The sequence below is a fragment of the Anas platyrhynchos genome, chromosome 1, assembly GCF_047663525.1.
Source record: "Anas platyrhynchos isolate ZD024472 breed Pekin duck chromosome 1, IASCAAS_PekinDuck_T2T, whole genome shotgun sequence".
In the NCBI taxonomy this organism is placed as follows: Eukaryota; Metazoa; Chordata; class Aves; order Anseriformes; family Anatidae; genus Anas; species Anas platyrhynchos.
In genome coordinates this window covers 197,910,547-197,927,953 of record NC_092587.1, presented here as the reverse complement: position 1 = coordinate 197,927,953, position 17,407 = coordinate 197,910,547, and the positions used below count along the sequence as shown (strand labels likewise).

The 17,407-nt window shown below is 46.9% G+C and overlaps 1 protein-coding gene and 1 long non-coding RNA gene across 2 annotated transcripts; one reads left to right on the top strand and one right to left on the bottom strand.

Annotated features, from left to right (window-relative positions):
- Positions 1-80: 80 nt before the first annotated feature.
- Positions 81-16,513, bottom strand: LOC119716429 (uncharacterized). The gene is made up of 3 exons (XR_005264391.2): positions 15,625-16,513; positions 611-789; positions 81-295 (listed from the first exon to the last, which is right to left on the bottom strand). It is a non-coding gene; the product is annotated as an uncharacterized lncRNA (long non-coding RNA).
- Positions 1,059-1,634, top strand: LOC113840724 (non-selective voltage-gated ion channel VDAC2-like). Its single transcript, XM_027447468.3, has one exon. It carries the CDS (start codon positions 1,114-1,116, stop codon positions 1,570-1,572), a length of 459 nt encoding a protein of 152 aa, XP_027303269.3. The 5' UTR covers positions 1,059-1,113; the 3' UTR covers positions 1,573-1,634.
- Positions 16,514-17,407: the final 894 nt, after the last annotated feature.

Sequence of the window (17,407 nt, the reverse complement as noted above, 5' to 3'; positions counted from 1 at the left end):
CTGGCCCGTACAAACCTCGAGCAGGCCCCGCGGAGCGTGCACAGTGATCCATTCGGGTGTGGAAAGAAAACTGTAGAACAGCCGTTTGTTTGTTTATTAAATCTTAATGAAATAAAGATAAATATTATTGAAATAAAGATAAATATTACATCTTAATGAAATGAAATAAGAAATGTGTGTAGAGCGCAATCGCGGAAGCAAGACAGAGGCAGTGCGCCGCAGCCCAGTGATTTTCCAGGCCTCCTTTCTCTTCTCCATCACTTTCCCCGCCCGCACACTCCGTACTAATTGGTAGCTGCATCAACAGAGAAAAAAACTCTCAGGTAGGATCTGAAGGTCCCCAGCTCTGCCTGCCCCCAGCCCCAGGAGCAGGGAGCACAGCCCCCTTCCACTGTGGGTACGTGACTGTCGGCTGCAGGGGAGCTTCAGGACTTTGGGTCTGCAGGGGAACGTCTGGAGGCAAGGTCCTCTCCACAGTCATTGCCTCCCCGAAGCAGCCAGGGGATGGAGAGCCAAAGCCCAGAGCTGAGCAACCCGCATGCTGGATCCCTCGGGCAGCCTGATGCAGCTCAGCTTTTCCTGGCCTTTGTGGGAGCTGGCCCACACTTACCTGGCACTTGATTTGCTGAGGGGAGCTGCCTCAGCCTTCTTCGCTGGAGGGAGAGGGATGAGGACATGCTGATGCTTCATCTCCACTGGTACCAGCTGCAGAGCGTTCTTCAGGTCCATGAGTGCCATGGAGGAAGCACACCCCCTCTGCAGCCTCTGCATTTCCGCCTGCATCTTCTGCTACAGGGGAAGCAGAAACAGGGAGCATTTTTAGAGGGGAGTGCTAATGTGGGAGCTGTCCCATGGCAGTGGGGCAGTCGTCCCCTCAGGGTTTCCCCAGGCTCAGGGCAGTTTCCCTGCAGCCTGCTTTCTCTCAGAAAGGCAGCATGAAAGGCCCCAGCCCTCGGCCTCTGAAGCTAAGGGCAAGAACACTTCCAGGGCAGCAGGCTTTGCAGGAGCCCTCATCCTTCACGAAGGAAAACAAGGCTCAGAAAGGGCAGGTTTTTCTCTTGGAGAGAAGCTTCGTGGCAGAGCTAAGCCGCCCTCCCGCGCCAGCCAGCTCCAATGGCAATTCCTCCGTCGTACGCAGACCTTGGCAAATCTGCCAGAGATACCTTCAATAAAGGATATGGGTTTGGGTTGGTGAAGCTGGATGTGAAAACAAAATCTGCAAGTGGGGTGGAGTTCACAACATCTGGTTCTTCGAACACCGACACTGGAAAAGTTAATGGGAGCTTGGAGACCAAATACAAGTGGGCTGAGTATGGGCTGACTTTCACAGAAAAACGGAACACAGATAACACTCTGGGAACAGAAATTGCAATTGAAGATCAGATTGCCAAAGGCTTGAAGTTGACGTTTGATACAACTTTCTCACCAAATACAGGAAAGAAGAGTGGTAAAATCAAGTCAGCATATAAACGTGAATGCCTAAACCTCGGTTGTGATGTTGACTTTGACTTTGCTGGGCCTGCAATCCATGGTTCAGCTGTCTTCGGTTATGAAGGCTGGCTGGTTGGTTAGCAGATGACTTTTGATAGTGCCAAAGCAAAATTGACAAGGAACAACTTCTCTGAAGTTCTTCTCAGAGTTCTTTTGTCTTGCTGGCGGCACAGGCAGCCTATTTCCTGCAGGGGAGAAGGGCATGAAGTGGTTAGAGAAACGTCAAATCTTCAGAAGCACTACCCTTGTAACAACCCTATCCCTGTTCTGCCATCCTTGTGGAGCTCACCTGATGCATTGCCAGCATCTTGCAAGCACACAAGACGAGGATTTGCTGCTATAGCTTTTGCTCAACAACCTGGTCTTGCTTTTCCAGCAGGCGGCAGCTCTCTGCGAGGACCAGTGTCTCTTTTCTGAGGTCTGGCCCAAGGAGAAGCCGTGGTGCAAGCTGTGGCAGCCACCTGCCAAATCAGAGAAGTAGAGGCCCTCATCCAGAGCCTCCCAGCAAAGAGGGGAGAGAGAGAACCAGAGATAGGGGAACCCTGTCCCTTGCTGTACCCAGAGGCCTGGAGTTCCCCGAAAAAATGGAGGCTCCTTTGCAGCTGCATTGGGTGAGTGAACAACCGTGGCCTTCTGCTCTGAGCTGCTGCAGCAGCTGCTTCCCTGGCTGTACACTGGCAGTGTGCGCAGGAGAGCAATGCCTGCAAAAACATGCTTTGTGCTGAGCATGCAACGATTAGAGAGAAACATCAAATCTCCACAAAGGCAACCCGTGAAACAGCCCGGCAATGGGCACACAGATGCAGTGGCTACTTGTCCTGCTCTCTGGTGAGCCTCGCAGGCAGGGGCTTGAGTTTGGGGCCAGGCTGCAGCACAGCGCTTGCCCTTCCCCTTGTGAGATATGTTCATCTGATTTGTGTCAGTATGGAACAATGCTAGGGCCGCATGGTATGATGAATGTGACCTTCTGTCTTACATACCCTTGTATAACCACAAGTCTAAGAAGAACAGAGTGGTTAACGTATATAATTCTCGTATCTTGCAAAGGAATGGTTTAGCAATTCGTGTCAATAGAGAGCTTGAAGGGCAATGCATTTGTAGGCTTTTCCTTGAAGTCTCTGATATCTGGGGGGTTTCAGAATAACTGCTAACTATTATGACTATTGCATGGGACACTATGCAAGTCTCTGATATCTGGCCAGGAGATTAAGGAGATGGCGAGAGCTGAAGAACAACTAAAAGACAAAGCTTGCAGGGGATGTTGCACAAGTCTCTGACATACAGCCAAGTTGGACAAAGGAGAAGGACAAGAGGGAGGAAGACTATGAGCCTTCAGCACGAGAGACCCCCCAGAGACCCCCAGAGGGACCACCGGAGACTGATACACATGCTCCAGTTGGGATTCCAGAAACTAATTATAATAACCCTGTTTTATTTAGAAGTAGTAATGAATATGTATCAGCCTGGGAGCATACAAATCAGCTGCTTGATGTAACTGGTGGGTGTCTTGGTGGAGCAGAGACTCCCAGCGCACCCATCGCTGTTTGCTTACCTCTATTCCTTTAATAAATTGTAAACTTTGATTATAGTCCTATTTTGAAGACTGAGCCATTTATTACACCCTCTTCTCCCATCCTCGAGGAGCTCTCCTGAATGAATGCTGTCAGCATTCTGCAAGCACACAAGAGGAGGATTTGCTGCTACAGCTTTTGCTCAGCAAACGGCTGCCCAGCAAGGAAAGGGCAGTGGGTGGGACATGTGTCGGGACCCCTGTGGAGCTGGCCAAGTCCCCCTGTCCAAGGAAAGCCGCTCGCTGACTCAAGGGGAAGAGCCCAGGGGCTGCCTCCTCCAGCTGCCCCCCAGCCTCACCTGGGAGAAGGCTCTTTTCCCCCAGCAGCCTGGCCCAGCTGTGCCTCCCCTGTCGCCCTGGAGTCTGGCTGGAGAGCGACTCTGGGGTGTGAGCAGCCGGCTCTTAATAGCAGGAGGCATCCCTGTCAGGAGGAAAAGAGAAGGCTAGTCAGAGCTGCTCCTTGGTGGCCACAAAACTTCTTCACACAGAGGGTGGTGAGGCACTGGAACAGCTTGCCCAGAGAAGCCGTGGATGCCCCATCCCTGGAGGTCTTCAAGACCTGTTTGGATGAGGCACTGGGCTACTTGCTCTAGTGAATGGCATCCCTGCCCATGGCAGGGGGCGGGAGGGAATAGAAGATCTTTAACATCAATTGCAACCCAAGCCATTCTGTGATTCTCTGGAAAGGTTCAAGATTCCGCTCCAGTGAGGAGAGCTGAGTGACACTCCCTGCTCCCTTCAGGGAGAAGGGTGCCAGTGAGAGCCCAGAGGCCTCACTGAACAAGGGGCTGTGGAAAGAAGGCTGTTGCAGCAGAGGACTACCAGAGCGGGAGCTCCTCCACAGTCTTCCCGGGGATGTCCACAGCTCTGCTCTTGGTCCTGCCTTCCTGCAGGGCCTCCTTCCTCTTCCCCAGCTGTTTCTTAACACGCCAACTCAGCCTCCCCTGGTCCCAGGACAAGTGGGCACAGCTCCCTTCCACATGAGGTGTGTGACTGTCAGCTGCAGGGGAGCTTCAGGACTTTGGGTCTGCAGGGGGATGACTGGAGGCAGGGCATCTCCATGCTCATTGCCTGACCCCGAAGCAGCCAGGGGATGGAGAGCCAAAGCCCAGAGCTGAGCGACCCGCATGCTGGATCCCTCGGGCAGCCTGATGCAGCTCAGCTTTCCCTGGCCTTTGTGGGAGCTGGCCCACACATGCTTGGCATTGATTTCCTCACAGGATCTGCCTCAGTGTCCTCCTCTGGGGGGTGAGGGATGAGGACATGCTGCTGCTTCATAGGCACTGCTGCCATCTGCAGAGACTTCGATTTCAGGTCCACAAGTGCGTTCTGTGGGGTGGCAGCTCTGGGAAAGAGCGGAGTAAGAGGGCAGCATGAGGCTGCAAAGCCCACCTTGTTCAGTGCGAACTGCCTGCGCATGAAGTGGGATACTGCATCCCAAATTCTCCCCGTCCTTGCAAATCAAATCCACAATATCCCCTTCAGCCGTGCCCTGGGGACGGCAACAAGGCCGCCAATGCCACGCTGCGGGCTGGCACGGCCCGCTCATCCCATGCTGCCAAGCCCAACGTGCGGCCGCCAAGCAGGCGCCAGCTGCCAGAGGCTGCAGGAAGGTTCCAGAAGCAGCAGCAGCAGCCCGTGCAGGGGCAGCCACGACTGCAGGAGCCGCTCCTGGGCTGTGAGCTCAGGGGCAGACGCCTGCCCCTGCAGGGGATAAGGCGTCTTTTCCCCCAGCAGCCTGGCCCAGCTGTGCCTCCTCTGTCACTCCGGGGAATCTGGCTGGAGAGAGACTCTGCCGTGAGAGCAGTTAGCTCTTGTCAGCTGTAGGCATCCCTGTAAGGAGGCAACAGGAGGGCTGGTAAGAGAAACCCTTGGCGGAGTCTTGGGCATGACGGCTCTCATGTTACCTTTTGTGTTGGAGTCTTCCCCCATCCTTGACTCTCCCTTCTTTTCAGCCTGCTTCTCGGGACTTTGAACTGGATTACCCCCTGCAGCTCTTCCAGATGGAATGTAGAGCCCAATCCTGGAAGCAAGAAGAGGACAGCAGTGTGATTCCAGGCCACCACACTCAGTAGTTGCAGTGCCCTGGCCTTGACGCCAGCCATGGGCTGCAGACGCAGCACACTCACCTGGGAAAGACGATGACTCCTCCAGACTCTGGCTGTGCGAGGACACCTCTTCGGTCCCATGTGGCCAAATCCGTTGTGCCTAACCTCTGCAGGAGAGACAGTCCTGGCTGAGACCATGGCCAGGAAGGGATGCCCTTCCCAGCAAAGGCATCAGGGCTCCTCAGGCAGAAAGCCAACGCAGCCATCGGGGTGCCAAGAGCTCGGAGAGGGAAGTTTCCAGGAGCTGCTAGCGGCCAGAAGGTGCAAGGAGTTGCTGGGATGCACTGGGACAATGCACCCCTTACCCTCCCAGTCCCTTGAAAGCAGGGGCAAGGGAGGTTAAGCTGCAAGCTAGCCCGCTCCTGCAGCACAGCAAAGTGTCAAAAGACCGTCCTGGTCTGCGTTCTGCCAGCCTGTTCCTCTTCACTTCTTTTTCCTGCTTCTTTATTGATGTAACTTCATCGTGCTGCCTTTTTTATCTTGAGGGCGGTTTCCCCTCTTATCCCCTTCTCCCCACAGCAGTTCTTTTCAAAACAACTTTTCATTGGTCAAACAACTTTGAATGTAACAACAGCAAACACACAGAAACATCCATGCCTTACCAGCTGGAGAAAAAGAGAACCAGCTGGAGAACAAGAAACCGGAGACTGCACAGAGTCTCCTGAATCACCCTGTGTTCCCTCTAAACTCTTTGATATTCCTGATGGCCTCATCGTTAAGAGTCTAATGTTGTCTCACTCATGGGGTTTTCCAACCCCCATGGCCACATTCCTAAATCTCCCCCTTCTTTATTAATATCAACCATTTTCTCGACACGAATTACCACTCCATATATAACATTAGGGAGAGATTTAATAGTCAAATTAGGATTATGATTGAAGACCTGTGAAAAAGGAAGAACAGTCGCAATGAAATTATTAACAGAAAATGATGAAAAAGAAATAAATCCCACGGTATGGGTAAGGGCAGGAAATCGAGGAGGGCTTAACATAACTCCCTTAAAGATAACTGTTCAAGAAGGGAGCGGAAGAGTTAGACAACGACAGTAGCCTATCTCTTGTGAAGGAAAAATGGGCCTGAAACCTATAGTGCAAACTTTAGTTAAAGATGGTCTTTTGGAGCCTTGTATGTCACCATATAACATTCCAATTTGACCAGTACGAAAGCCAGATGGTTCGTACCGATTAGTACAAGACCTGAGAAAAGTTAACAAGATAACATGAAAGCACCACCCTGTGGTTCTTAACCCTTACACCCTGATGAGTAAAATCCCTTATGAGCACAAATGGTTCAATGTTATAGATTTAAAGGATGCCTTTTGGGCATGCCCACTAGATCCTGAAAGTCGATACATTTTTGCACTTGAATGGGAAGACCCAGAGACAGGTCATAAACAGCAATATAGATGGACTGCTTTGCCTCAGGGATTCACTGAATCTCCCAATTTGTTTGGGCAAGAATTGGAAAAGATTTTAGAAACATTTCAGATTCCAGAAGGGGTGATGTTGTTACAGTATGTGTATAATTTATTGATATCTGGGGAAGAAAGATCGGAGGTAAAAGAAGCCACCAATAAACTCCTGAATTTTTTAGGAGAACACGGGCTAAGGGTATCTGAAGATAAATTACAGTGTGTAGAAAAAGAGGTTAAGTATTTGGGACATGTAGTCTCTGAGGGCAGACGGAGAGTAAACCCTGAGGGGATTCAGGGAATTGTGCGACTTCCTCTCCCTAAAACAAAGAAAGAGTTGAGAAAATTTGGGGGTTGAACTGGATATTGCAGACTGTGGATAGAAGCATATGCACAGAAATCAGAGAAATTATATCTCAAATTATTGGAGGAAGAACCTAATATACTGAACTGGATTAAAGAGGAAGAAGAAGTAATGGAAAATTAAAAAAAAAAAAAAAAAGACCGTATTACAGCACCAGTCTTAGCTCTTCCTGCCCTAAAGAAATCATTTTATCTTTTTATAACTGTAAGTGAGGGTGCTGCTTTGGGGGTGTTAACCCAAGAATGGGAGATAAAAAGAAACCTGTAGCATCTTTGTCTAAATTATTAGACCCTGTATCCCAGGGATGGCCAGAATGCATTCAGGCAGTAGCAGCAACTGCCTTATTAGTAGAAGAGAGCAGGAAATTCACCTTTGGAGGACAACTGATTGTTGCTACCCCTCACCAAGTGAAGGCTATTCTCACTCAGAAAGCAGGAAGGTGGCTGACAGACTCCAGAATACTAAAATATGAAGCTATACTAATTGAAAAGGATGATTTAACTATAACTACAGAGTCTGTTTTGAATCCTGCCTCCTTCTTGTCAAAGGGAATTGAGGATCCAATAAATACGGAACATAACTGCTTACATTTAATAAATTACCAGGCAAAGGTAAGATTAGATTTGCAAGAGGTGCCCTTAGAGGAAGGGGAAATATTGTTTACAGATGGGTCTTCTAAGGTGGTACAAGGAAAGAGATGTAATGGTTATTGCATCATTGAAGGACCGGATGGGAATGTCGAAGAAATGGGAAGACGGCCTAGCAATTGGTCAGCTCAAACCTGTGAATTATATGCATTAAATCAAGCATTAAAATAATTAAAAGGGAAACAGGGAACTATATATACTGACTCACAATATGCATATGGGGTGGTACATGCATTTGGAAAAATATGGGAAGAAAAGGGCTTAGTAAACAGGAAGGGAAAGGAATTGGTTCATGAAGAATTAATTAGACAGATTTTGGAAAGTCTGTTACTACCAGAGGAGGTTGCTGTGGTGCACGTGAAAGGACATCGAAAAGGAAACTCCCTAGTTAAATGGGGAAACAGGATTGCAGATGAAAAGGCTAAAGAAGCAGCTTTGCAATGAGAGGTAGAAGCAAAGCTGCTTCTTGTACCTGAAATAAAACCTCCACCTGAAAAGCAAATATTCAGTAAAAAGGAAATAGAAGCCTTTAGGGAATTAGGAGCAAAGGAGTCCGAAGGACGGTGGACTCTCCCTGATGGGAGAGAAATGGTAAACAAACAGATAATGAGAGAAATGTTAGCCGTTCTACACCAAGGAAGCCACTGGGGAGTCCAGGCAATGTGTGACACCGTATTAAGAAAATATATACGTATAGGCATGTACGCTGTAGCTAAACAAGCGTGTAATAGTTGCATAACATGCCAACGAGTGAATAAGAAGGCTCTACGGAAACAACCCCTGGGCGGACGGGAGCCAGGGCTTCAACCTTTTCAGAGCATCCAAATCGATTTTACTGAATCACCTAAAGTAGGCAGATTTAAGTACTTGCTGGTGTTGATTGACCATTTGTCAGGATGGGTAGAAGCTTTTCCTTCAGCATCAGCAACAGCTAGTGTGGTGATAAAGGTAATCCTGGAACAAATAATCCCTAGATATGGGATTGTTGAAAATACAGATTCAGATCAAGGAAGTCATTTCCCTTCATCTGTTTTACAAGGATTCATGGGAGCCTTGGGAATAAAATGGGAATTTCATACTCCATGGCATCCTTCCTCATCAGGGAAAGTGGAGCGAATGAATCAGACATTAAAGAAACATCCGTCAAAGCTGGTTTTAGAGACTAAGTTTCCCTGGACAAAGTGTTTACCTTTAGCACTTCTCAGAATTCGAACTGCTTCTAGAAAAGATGTAGGAGTTTCACCATATGAGATGTTGTTTGGACTACCGTACCTGAAACGGTGAGATACCTATTTTTGAAACTAAAGATATTTTCCTCAAAAATTATATGCCTGGATTATCTTCTTCCTTAGAATCTCTCAGGGTTCGTGGACTGTTGGCTCAAACTCCGCCTTTGGAATTCCCAGTACATTCATTCCATGCAGGAGATAGGGTCCTGATACGCACCTGGAAAGAATCAAAACTTCGGCCTGAATGGGAAGGACCATTCCAAGTACTGCTAAGCACTGAAACAGCTGTAAGAGCTGCGGAAAAAGGTTGGACTCACTATACTCGAGTGAAAGCAGCTACCGACCCTAGCGCCTGGGAAGTTGTTCCTACAGACGACTTGTTGAAAGTTAAAATCAAAAAGAAAAATCTCGTAACAGACTCTGAGCAGGATAAAAGCTTACAGTTGTAAACTAACCCTTTATTTTCACAGGTAACTAAAAAGGACAGACCTATAACAAATTGAAGTGCTCCCAAGAGGAGTTTATTATAGTAGTAGTGTACATCTTATTCTTTGTATTAATAATTATTTGGAAGCCTAAGGTTAAAAAACGATGATAGGGAAGAATCAACTATTAATTGTGTACCTCTCAGAGGAGGCCTTGGTCAAGTGGAAACTTGGAAAAGCCTTGGGAATAAAATGGGAATTTCATACTCCATGGCATCCTGCCTCACTTCAAAGCACTTCAAAGGCTTACCACCCTTGCCAGTGAATTGGCAGAAAAAGCAGGCATATTTACATCCTTGATTGCAGTTGTAGTAGGAGTTTTGACAGCCATTGGTTGCTGCATTATCCCCTGTGTAAGAGGACTAGTACAGTGGTTAACTGAAACCGCACTACTGAAACAAATGACCATGGAGCCACCACCTTACTCAGATAAGGTGATAATGAGGAGATGGAAAGCAAAGACAGCAAAGAAGAAGAAATCTACCAAATTACACCTTAGAGAAAGGTTTTGCAAAAATCAACAGTTTATGAAGAAGAAAAGGGGGGAATTGTGGGAATAGAAATGTTGTTTTTGCAGAGTTACATTGTTTAGAGGGAAGGAATGTGGTACTGAGATATGCTTACAGTGATGAGAAAGCTTAGCAGGCGACCTTGTAAAATGCAGACAACCAGATTCCTTAGGACAATATTAGGTGAAAATTGCAGTGTTAAGTCAAGTCAGATAAGGGAAGAAACATTACCCCTTCAAGCAGTAAAAACGTCAAAAGAAATTTGAAATTTAACAGGCCGGCAACCGAAGGCCATGCGTTGTTTGTGAAGCATCAGATAGATTGTGAACCTGGATTACTCACTCAGTGGGGAAACAGGGGAGGGTCCTGTCATCAAAAGGTATATAAACTGTGTTTTGGAACTAGTAGGCACGCTCTCCTGCTTGTGGGGCGCCCGCCATTGCAATCGCAAATAAATTACTACTTCACTGAGATCCTCGCCTGAGCCTAAGTTATTGGCTACGGAGTGTTTCTCACATAGGGCAGCTCATCCAGCAGCGTGGGCAGGGAGGCCTGAGTGGCACCATCAACAGCATCTTGCTGCTTCTTCTCTGACATGTCCGCATTCTTGATGCCTGCCTTTCAGACAGTCGCGGTTGCCTCAGGGGCTCTGCTCACGCCGCCACTGCTCCGCTTTTAGGGGATTTGCTTCCAGGGCCTAGGAAAGTTGGGGATGCAGTACCCTTGGGGTTGGTTTTGGGCTCTGGGTTTGCCTTATCCCCTGCAGGGGCAGGCGTCTGCCCCTGAGCCCACAGCCCAGGAGCGGCTCCTGCAGTCGTGGCTGCCCCTGCGCGGGCTGCTGCCGCTGCTTCTGGAGCCTTCCTGCAGCCTCTGGCAGCTGGCGCCTGCTTGGCGGCCGCACGTTGGGCTTGGCAGCCTGGCATCTGCGGGCCGTGCCTGCCCATGGAAATCAAAATTGTTAAAAAGGAAATGAAATTTGTTAAACAGGTCCTAACCCTCGTGAACCCATGTTGGCTGGGAGAAATGACTGCACTGTCCCCCAGGCGCTCTTCAATAACTTCAAGGATAATCTTCTCCCTAATTTTAGCAGGCACTGACCTGAGACTGACAAGCCTGTAATTACCGGGGTCTTCTTTTTGCCCTTCTTGAAAATTGGTACAACTTTTGCCAGCTGCCACTCTACTGGGGCCTCTCCAGATTGCCAAGACCATAGAAAAATAATTGAGAGAGGTCCCGCAATGATGTCAGCCAGCTCTCCAAGCACTCTGGGATGAATCCCATCCAGATGCATGGACTTGTATGGATCCAAATCTTTTAATTTCAACATTTTAAATTGGGGCTTGGCCCAATTTATACAATATTACAATTATTACAATAAATACAAACAAAACAAAAAAAAAAAACAATGAATACATTTTGTTGGTATTTTTCCTTTTTATTTCCACAATGTAACACCTTCTGCTATAGCATAATCCCTGCCATTGCCCTTGAAGATCAAGGTTTGTTTCCTCAGGAAGGCTGAAGTAACCAGAAGAAATGGCTACTCCTTTGACTGCAGAGCCTCTCAGGGAGGACAGCACAGATCTACTCAGCCCAGCAGCAGCTGATGAAGCAGGAGCATTGGCTTCTCCCTTGCTTCCTGGGCACCAGGTAAGCACAGAACGCGTAGTGGGCACGAGGCCCTCAGGGAGCTTTGCAGCACCCACAGAAGCATCACAGGGAGGCACAGGACAGCGCCCCAGCGCTGGGCTTACCTGGTGCCCAGGAACCGTAGCCAAGGGAGTAGCCACTGCTCCGGTTTCATCAACTGCTGTACAGTCAACAGGCTCTGGGGTGGGAGGAGGCACCCTGGGCTATGCAGCCGAGGGAGCAGTTGGATCCTTGCTCGTGGCTCCCTGCATGATGGCTACAGAATGGAGTAGCACTGCAGCAATGACAGTCTCGGCTGTTTTTGTTTTTTCTTTTCCCTTCTTCCCCTGGGAGGGCTTTTTCATGCAGAGATGTCTCCTTCCAGTTGAGGGAGATGGATGGCAATGTGGTCACTACTGGAATGGGACTTGAGATTATGGAGTAATTCTGTTTTCTAATAAGGCCTGAGACAGCTTTCCATCAGGAGCTGCATATACATTCAAAGAGAAACTGAAACGCATGAGAAGGATAATTGTACAAAACTGTGTAATTTGTAAAAAAAAAAAAAAAGAAAATAAAAAATTGATTCTTGCTTCATTTCCCCTTTAAATGTACTTCTCATCCACTTGCTTTACAACTAATAAAGTTGCTAGAATTTTATTACATCACATTCCAATTTGTGAGGGAGCTGATAATAACTGGTATTTTCTCTTGTGCAAAATATACTACAGCTTATCTCACAACCATAAATTGCAGCAGGTTGTGGGAATAAAATGCTTTCTCTTTTATGGGGAGTAGAACAGATGGGGTACTAAAAAAGACGGAATTGAAAAACGGGGCAGTGGACATAACAGCTACTAGGCTACCGAAAGAGTTGTTTTCATCGCAGATACCTTGAATTCAGACAAAGAAACCAGTAATGCCAATCACTAGTCTTTTGAAAAGTTGGCTTGAGGGGAAGATACCACCTAGAAGAAGGGTGTGCATTGGCATCACTTCCATAAGCATCTCTGAAATAGGAAGGACTGTGTACCTGTGGACACCATGCTCATAACATACTGTTACTTTGCTTTTCACAAATCAAGCCTTTTGGACATGAGGAGACTACACTTCCACAGTCCATCCCTTACCTTTTCCTCTGAAAAATGCAGTCACCTTAGCTCACCTCATTAGCATGCACATAAGAGAGCATTAAAGTAGCACAATGACGCTAGTCAGTCGAGGGAAGTGATCATCCCACTCTACTCTGTGCTGGTGCAGCCTCACCTCGAGTATTATGTGCAGTTCTGGGCACCACAGTACAAGAAGGATGTGAAACTGTTGGAGAGTATTCAGAGAAGGGCTACAAAGATGGTGAAGGGACTAGAGGGGAAGGTGTATGAGGAGCAGCTGAGGTCATTGGGCCTGTTCAGCTTGGGGAAGAGGAGGCTGAGGGGGGACCTCATCGCGGTCTACATCATCCTTGTGAGGGGGAGTGGGGAGGCAGGTGACCTATTCTCTGTAAACACCAGTGATAGGACCCGTGGGAATGGCATTAAGGTGAGGCAGGGGAGGTTTAGGCTGGACATCAGGAAGAGGTTCTTCACCAAGAGGGTGGTTGCACACTGGAACAGGCTCCCTAGGGACGTAGTCACTGCACCAAGCCTGTCTGAATTTAAGAAGCAATTGGACTGTGCACTTAGTCACATGGTCTAAACTTTTGGGCAGACCTGTGTGGTGCCAGGAGTTGGACTTGATGATCCTTATGGGTCCCTTCCAACTCAGTATATTCTATGATTCTATGATACCCTTGCAGTGAAAGTTTTTGCAGCCCTGTGCCATGACACTGCAGCTGCAATGTAGCATATTATCTTGCTACTTCCATGTGCTGTTTTGAAGCAGTACAAAGAAATTAAATATCACATCAGGGTAAGTGCACAGCTGGAATCTATTGCTTCCTTTCTCTTCTTGACTTTATTGGTAACTATTATGAAGGCACATACATCCTGAAAACTGTATGAAGTAGCTTAAATCTCGTTCTCTTCCTCTCTACTACATTCTAAAGGTAGATTGATTACCAAATCCATATTTAAAAGCAAACCAAACCGTGTATAAATGGCTTATGCTAACTGATTTCCATAAAGCCCTGTACTGCTGGTACTGAAAGGATCAGTTGCTCAGAGCAGATGTTGCCTTCCATGCTTTTCGTCAGTCACATCTCCTTTTCGTTAGATGTGCAGCAAAGCAATTGCTCCTGCAAGCTATCTGTGTAGCTCCAGCTGCCCACCATTTCAAAACGTGTAGGGATTTCTCAGACCCTCCTTGCAAACAAATGGATAGCACTGGGTCACCTGCTCTGTCCTTTATAAATTCTGTTTGCACCATTCTTTCACACACCCTGATGGGAGCAGGCTGTCATCCTTCAGAGCATAGGGACAAGGGCTGCAAAACAATCTGGCAAAATTAAACTTGGATGAAACTTGATATTAAGTTAGCTCATTGTCCCTTGGAAACAGGTTTGAAAGGAACTGGGCCATGAAGTTTATCACAAATTCTCTTGAGGTTGAAATACCTTTGGTTTGCCTTTGGAAAAATAGCTGTAACTCTTGTTCAGTGTAGAAATGGTTGGAAGGTGTGGACAACCACGTGCTTCATTCTCTACTGTGACAAGGGATAATACAACAACACACATTCCTTTGCACTCGAAATGGCTGTAATTTAAAATAGCTCGTTGGCTGTGCTTTTTAATAAATAAATAAATAAATAAATATTGAACAACCTCAAAAATGTCTCGCAGATGTTAAGCTTAATAAAAACAAAGCTAATTGAATACCTTTGAAGATGAAGTGTTTGGGATTAAGTGAGGCCAATGCTTCTCATTGAGTCACGCATTGAGAGACTGCTTTTGTGAAACGAGATTAAAATTTCGCTCTTCCAGTGTCCTGACAACTGAAGTACAAGCACACCATCAATTTGTAATTTCTGGTGAAGGGGGCTGGAGAAATTTCATGTCTTCTCAGTAACTACACTGCTCATCTGTTAGAACAGGGCCTTTGGGCCTGTCCGTGGTCTTGATTTAACCAAAGCAATTTGTCGGGCCCAGGTCAAACTTTTAAATTGCTTCAGCTGACCTAAAATTGCATTCTTGTACAGCAGTGATAAACTACACTGTGTAACTCAGTGTCTCTATTAAGGAGAAGGCATTGCAGGAGAAAGGTCCAAAGCAGTGCCCAGCCCATGAGCAGATGTTCACAATTGGTCCCAGTGCCGTACGCGCTGACTTTCGGCACCACCCATTTGTATCATTCGGCCCTTCTTCAGATAACCTTTAAAATCTCTGTGTGTTCACACGTACAAAGGGACTAGCCACAAAATATGTGATTGTACAGTGAAACTCATTGCTACAGGAGCTCGTGAAAGATGAGAAGTGTTAAAAAAGACTCAGACACATGCAAGGAGTGCTCATAAAAAGACCAGCCTCATGATCCAGATGCAACCTTTGAATCAGAAGGCCCTACAGCACTGACTTGGGAATTAAAACATATGCATGCATGGAGGGATTAAACATGCCTGCTTCGTTCCTTTCCCTGCTGGAAACATTTGTGATGGAGGGGTTATTAGGAAAGACAGCACTTCACACTCTCAGAGTAGCGCTTTTCTCCAAGTAGACATCCCCTCTGGGTCTGCTGCTGCTCCCCTATTCATGTGCACTTGATTGAAACCCATGAAAATTAATAAATATATCCTTTAAAGTTTGCTTGTTCCCCTCTTTAAGCAAAGATACTGATCAAAAACGTCAGTCACAGGTCTTCTGAAAATAACAAAATTGCTTGAAAGCAGAAATAATTTATCCTGCAGTGATGCCACTGGGGTTTAGTGCTGCTGTGCAGCATCCACAGAGCGAAGCTACACAGTGACCCTAAATTAATCCTGAGAAAAACAGCAGCAGGAGGAGATTCTGGAAGATGCCGGCAGGGTCTGAAAGGGTCTGTTGCCATTACACCCCTGAGACTTAAAGTATCTCCAGTAAAATACAAGTGGCTGCTGTTTAACCCTGTAATTTAGCTGTGTCTATAGCATGGTTAGATTTCAGCTCTGAGTAAAGCTCTCCAAGTCAAGGCAGCTCACCCCAGTGCCAACAGTATTTTTCCTGATGGATCTGACACCTTTAAATATTTTCTTTCTCATCCAAGAAAACTTACGTTTTTTCTTCAAGTCAGTGTCAGGCCCAGCCATTTTGGGGATGGAAGCCCTTGGGGAGCTCCAAGAATGGAGGAGGAGGAGAAGGAAGGGGAGATGGTAGGAGGGAGAAGAGGAGGAGGACTGGCTTGCAAAGCACCTCATGTAGGAGGGGCTGGACCTGGTTCAAATAAACGTGTATGATAGTCTTCCATATAGGGAAAGAACAGGAGAAGCGATAATGGGAAAAGCATTTCACTGGAGGGGATCAGATAAGAATAGACCTGTTATGTTTACATGGCACCTTCCCCAGATGTGCTTTGCTAGCTTGCTTGCTGGCAGTGAGCTGCTGACGCATTCCTGAGGCTGCCATCCACATTATCTCCAAACTTGGCTGTATTTTTAGAAGGAAACTCAAGCCACAGTTGCTGGACACAGCAACTGTTGTGGCAACACATCCTTAGGTAACCCATACGCAGTAGGACATCAGACTGGGGAAGCACGGTCAGCTGCGAGCACTGGGCACTGAAAAACTTAGCTCCGAGATCACTTCTCCCTTCTGATTTTCCTGGAACCAAAACACCTCCCTCCTGAACAAAGTTGCACTGTTTTGCTTCCTCAGTTCTCTGCTTCTCTCTGGCCATGTTTCCATACTCTTTCCATCTGAGCCTGCATGCTGTCACCTTATGCCTAAAACTCAGTCTTTAGCCCACAGGTAAGTTCAGAGGGAATTATCTTAGCCCATGGCCCTGCGGAAGTACAGGAACTGCACTGGTGCATTGTCACCCACTGCCAGGGCAGAGGAGTAAAACACAAGCATCCCCCCGTCCTACTAGGGGCAGAAAGAAACACTTTACAAGTAAAGCCAAGTTTACTGTTAGTGTAATTAAAATCTTAAGTGTCCAAACAAGTGTCTATTTATTATAGAAAAACTAAATCCAGTTAATATAGTTAAATATATACTGCCTAGTATCTACCCTTTCCACTGCCTTGCTGGCTCCTGAGTTCACTGGATTCAGCCTGCGTGGGACAGCTGCAGCCAGAAATCAGCAGTCCCAAGCCCTTCACAAGGAGTGTGGGGTTAACGCTTGATTTTTCCTCATCCTGGTGGCTGGGGCTACTACGTGTTTCCTGACACACCTTGCACCCTGTGCCACAGCTTTCATGCCCCCTGCTGTATTGGACTTGTATTCCTCTGTAATAAAATGCAAGGACCATAAATATGTTGCTCCACATAAAATAAAAGTGTGTTACTGTTATCTATATAAAAATATTTTATGCTATAAAGGAGAATCAAAGATAAATTAGGCAATACTCAGGTCATTATAAAATTGTTTACTTAGCCAAATGAGCTAACACGGGTCTCCAGGTAGGTGATGAGCAGTTCAGACAAAGCAGGGCTGGCAAGTCCCAAGGCCTTGCAGAGCTGGAAGGAGCTGGTGCCTTGCTACCAGCCATGGCGGTGCTGTATTTATCGTGCCATCAGCAGGGACCTGCACTCAGGGACTACCTGGAAGGAGAGCCCCAATTTTCCAGAGAACAATCAGTAAGGACAGCTACTTATATATAGTCTTATACATACTTTGTATATGGTCTTGGCAAGTCTGAGAAATGGGGTATGAGAAAGATTTTACTTTTTTTTTCACATTTTCTAACCAGCCCAGTTCACATAATTCAGCCTGATTGGATTTTGCTTTCGCAAATATCAATCATTTTTAACTACCTGGAGTCTGACAAATGATTGCCTGACTGAGTGCTATACATTTACACAGGACTCTGAGTGTAACTGTAGAACTCAGCACTTGC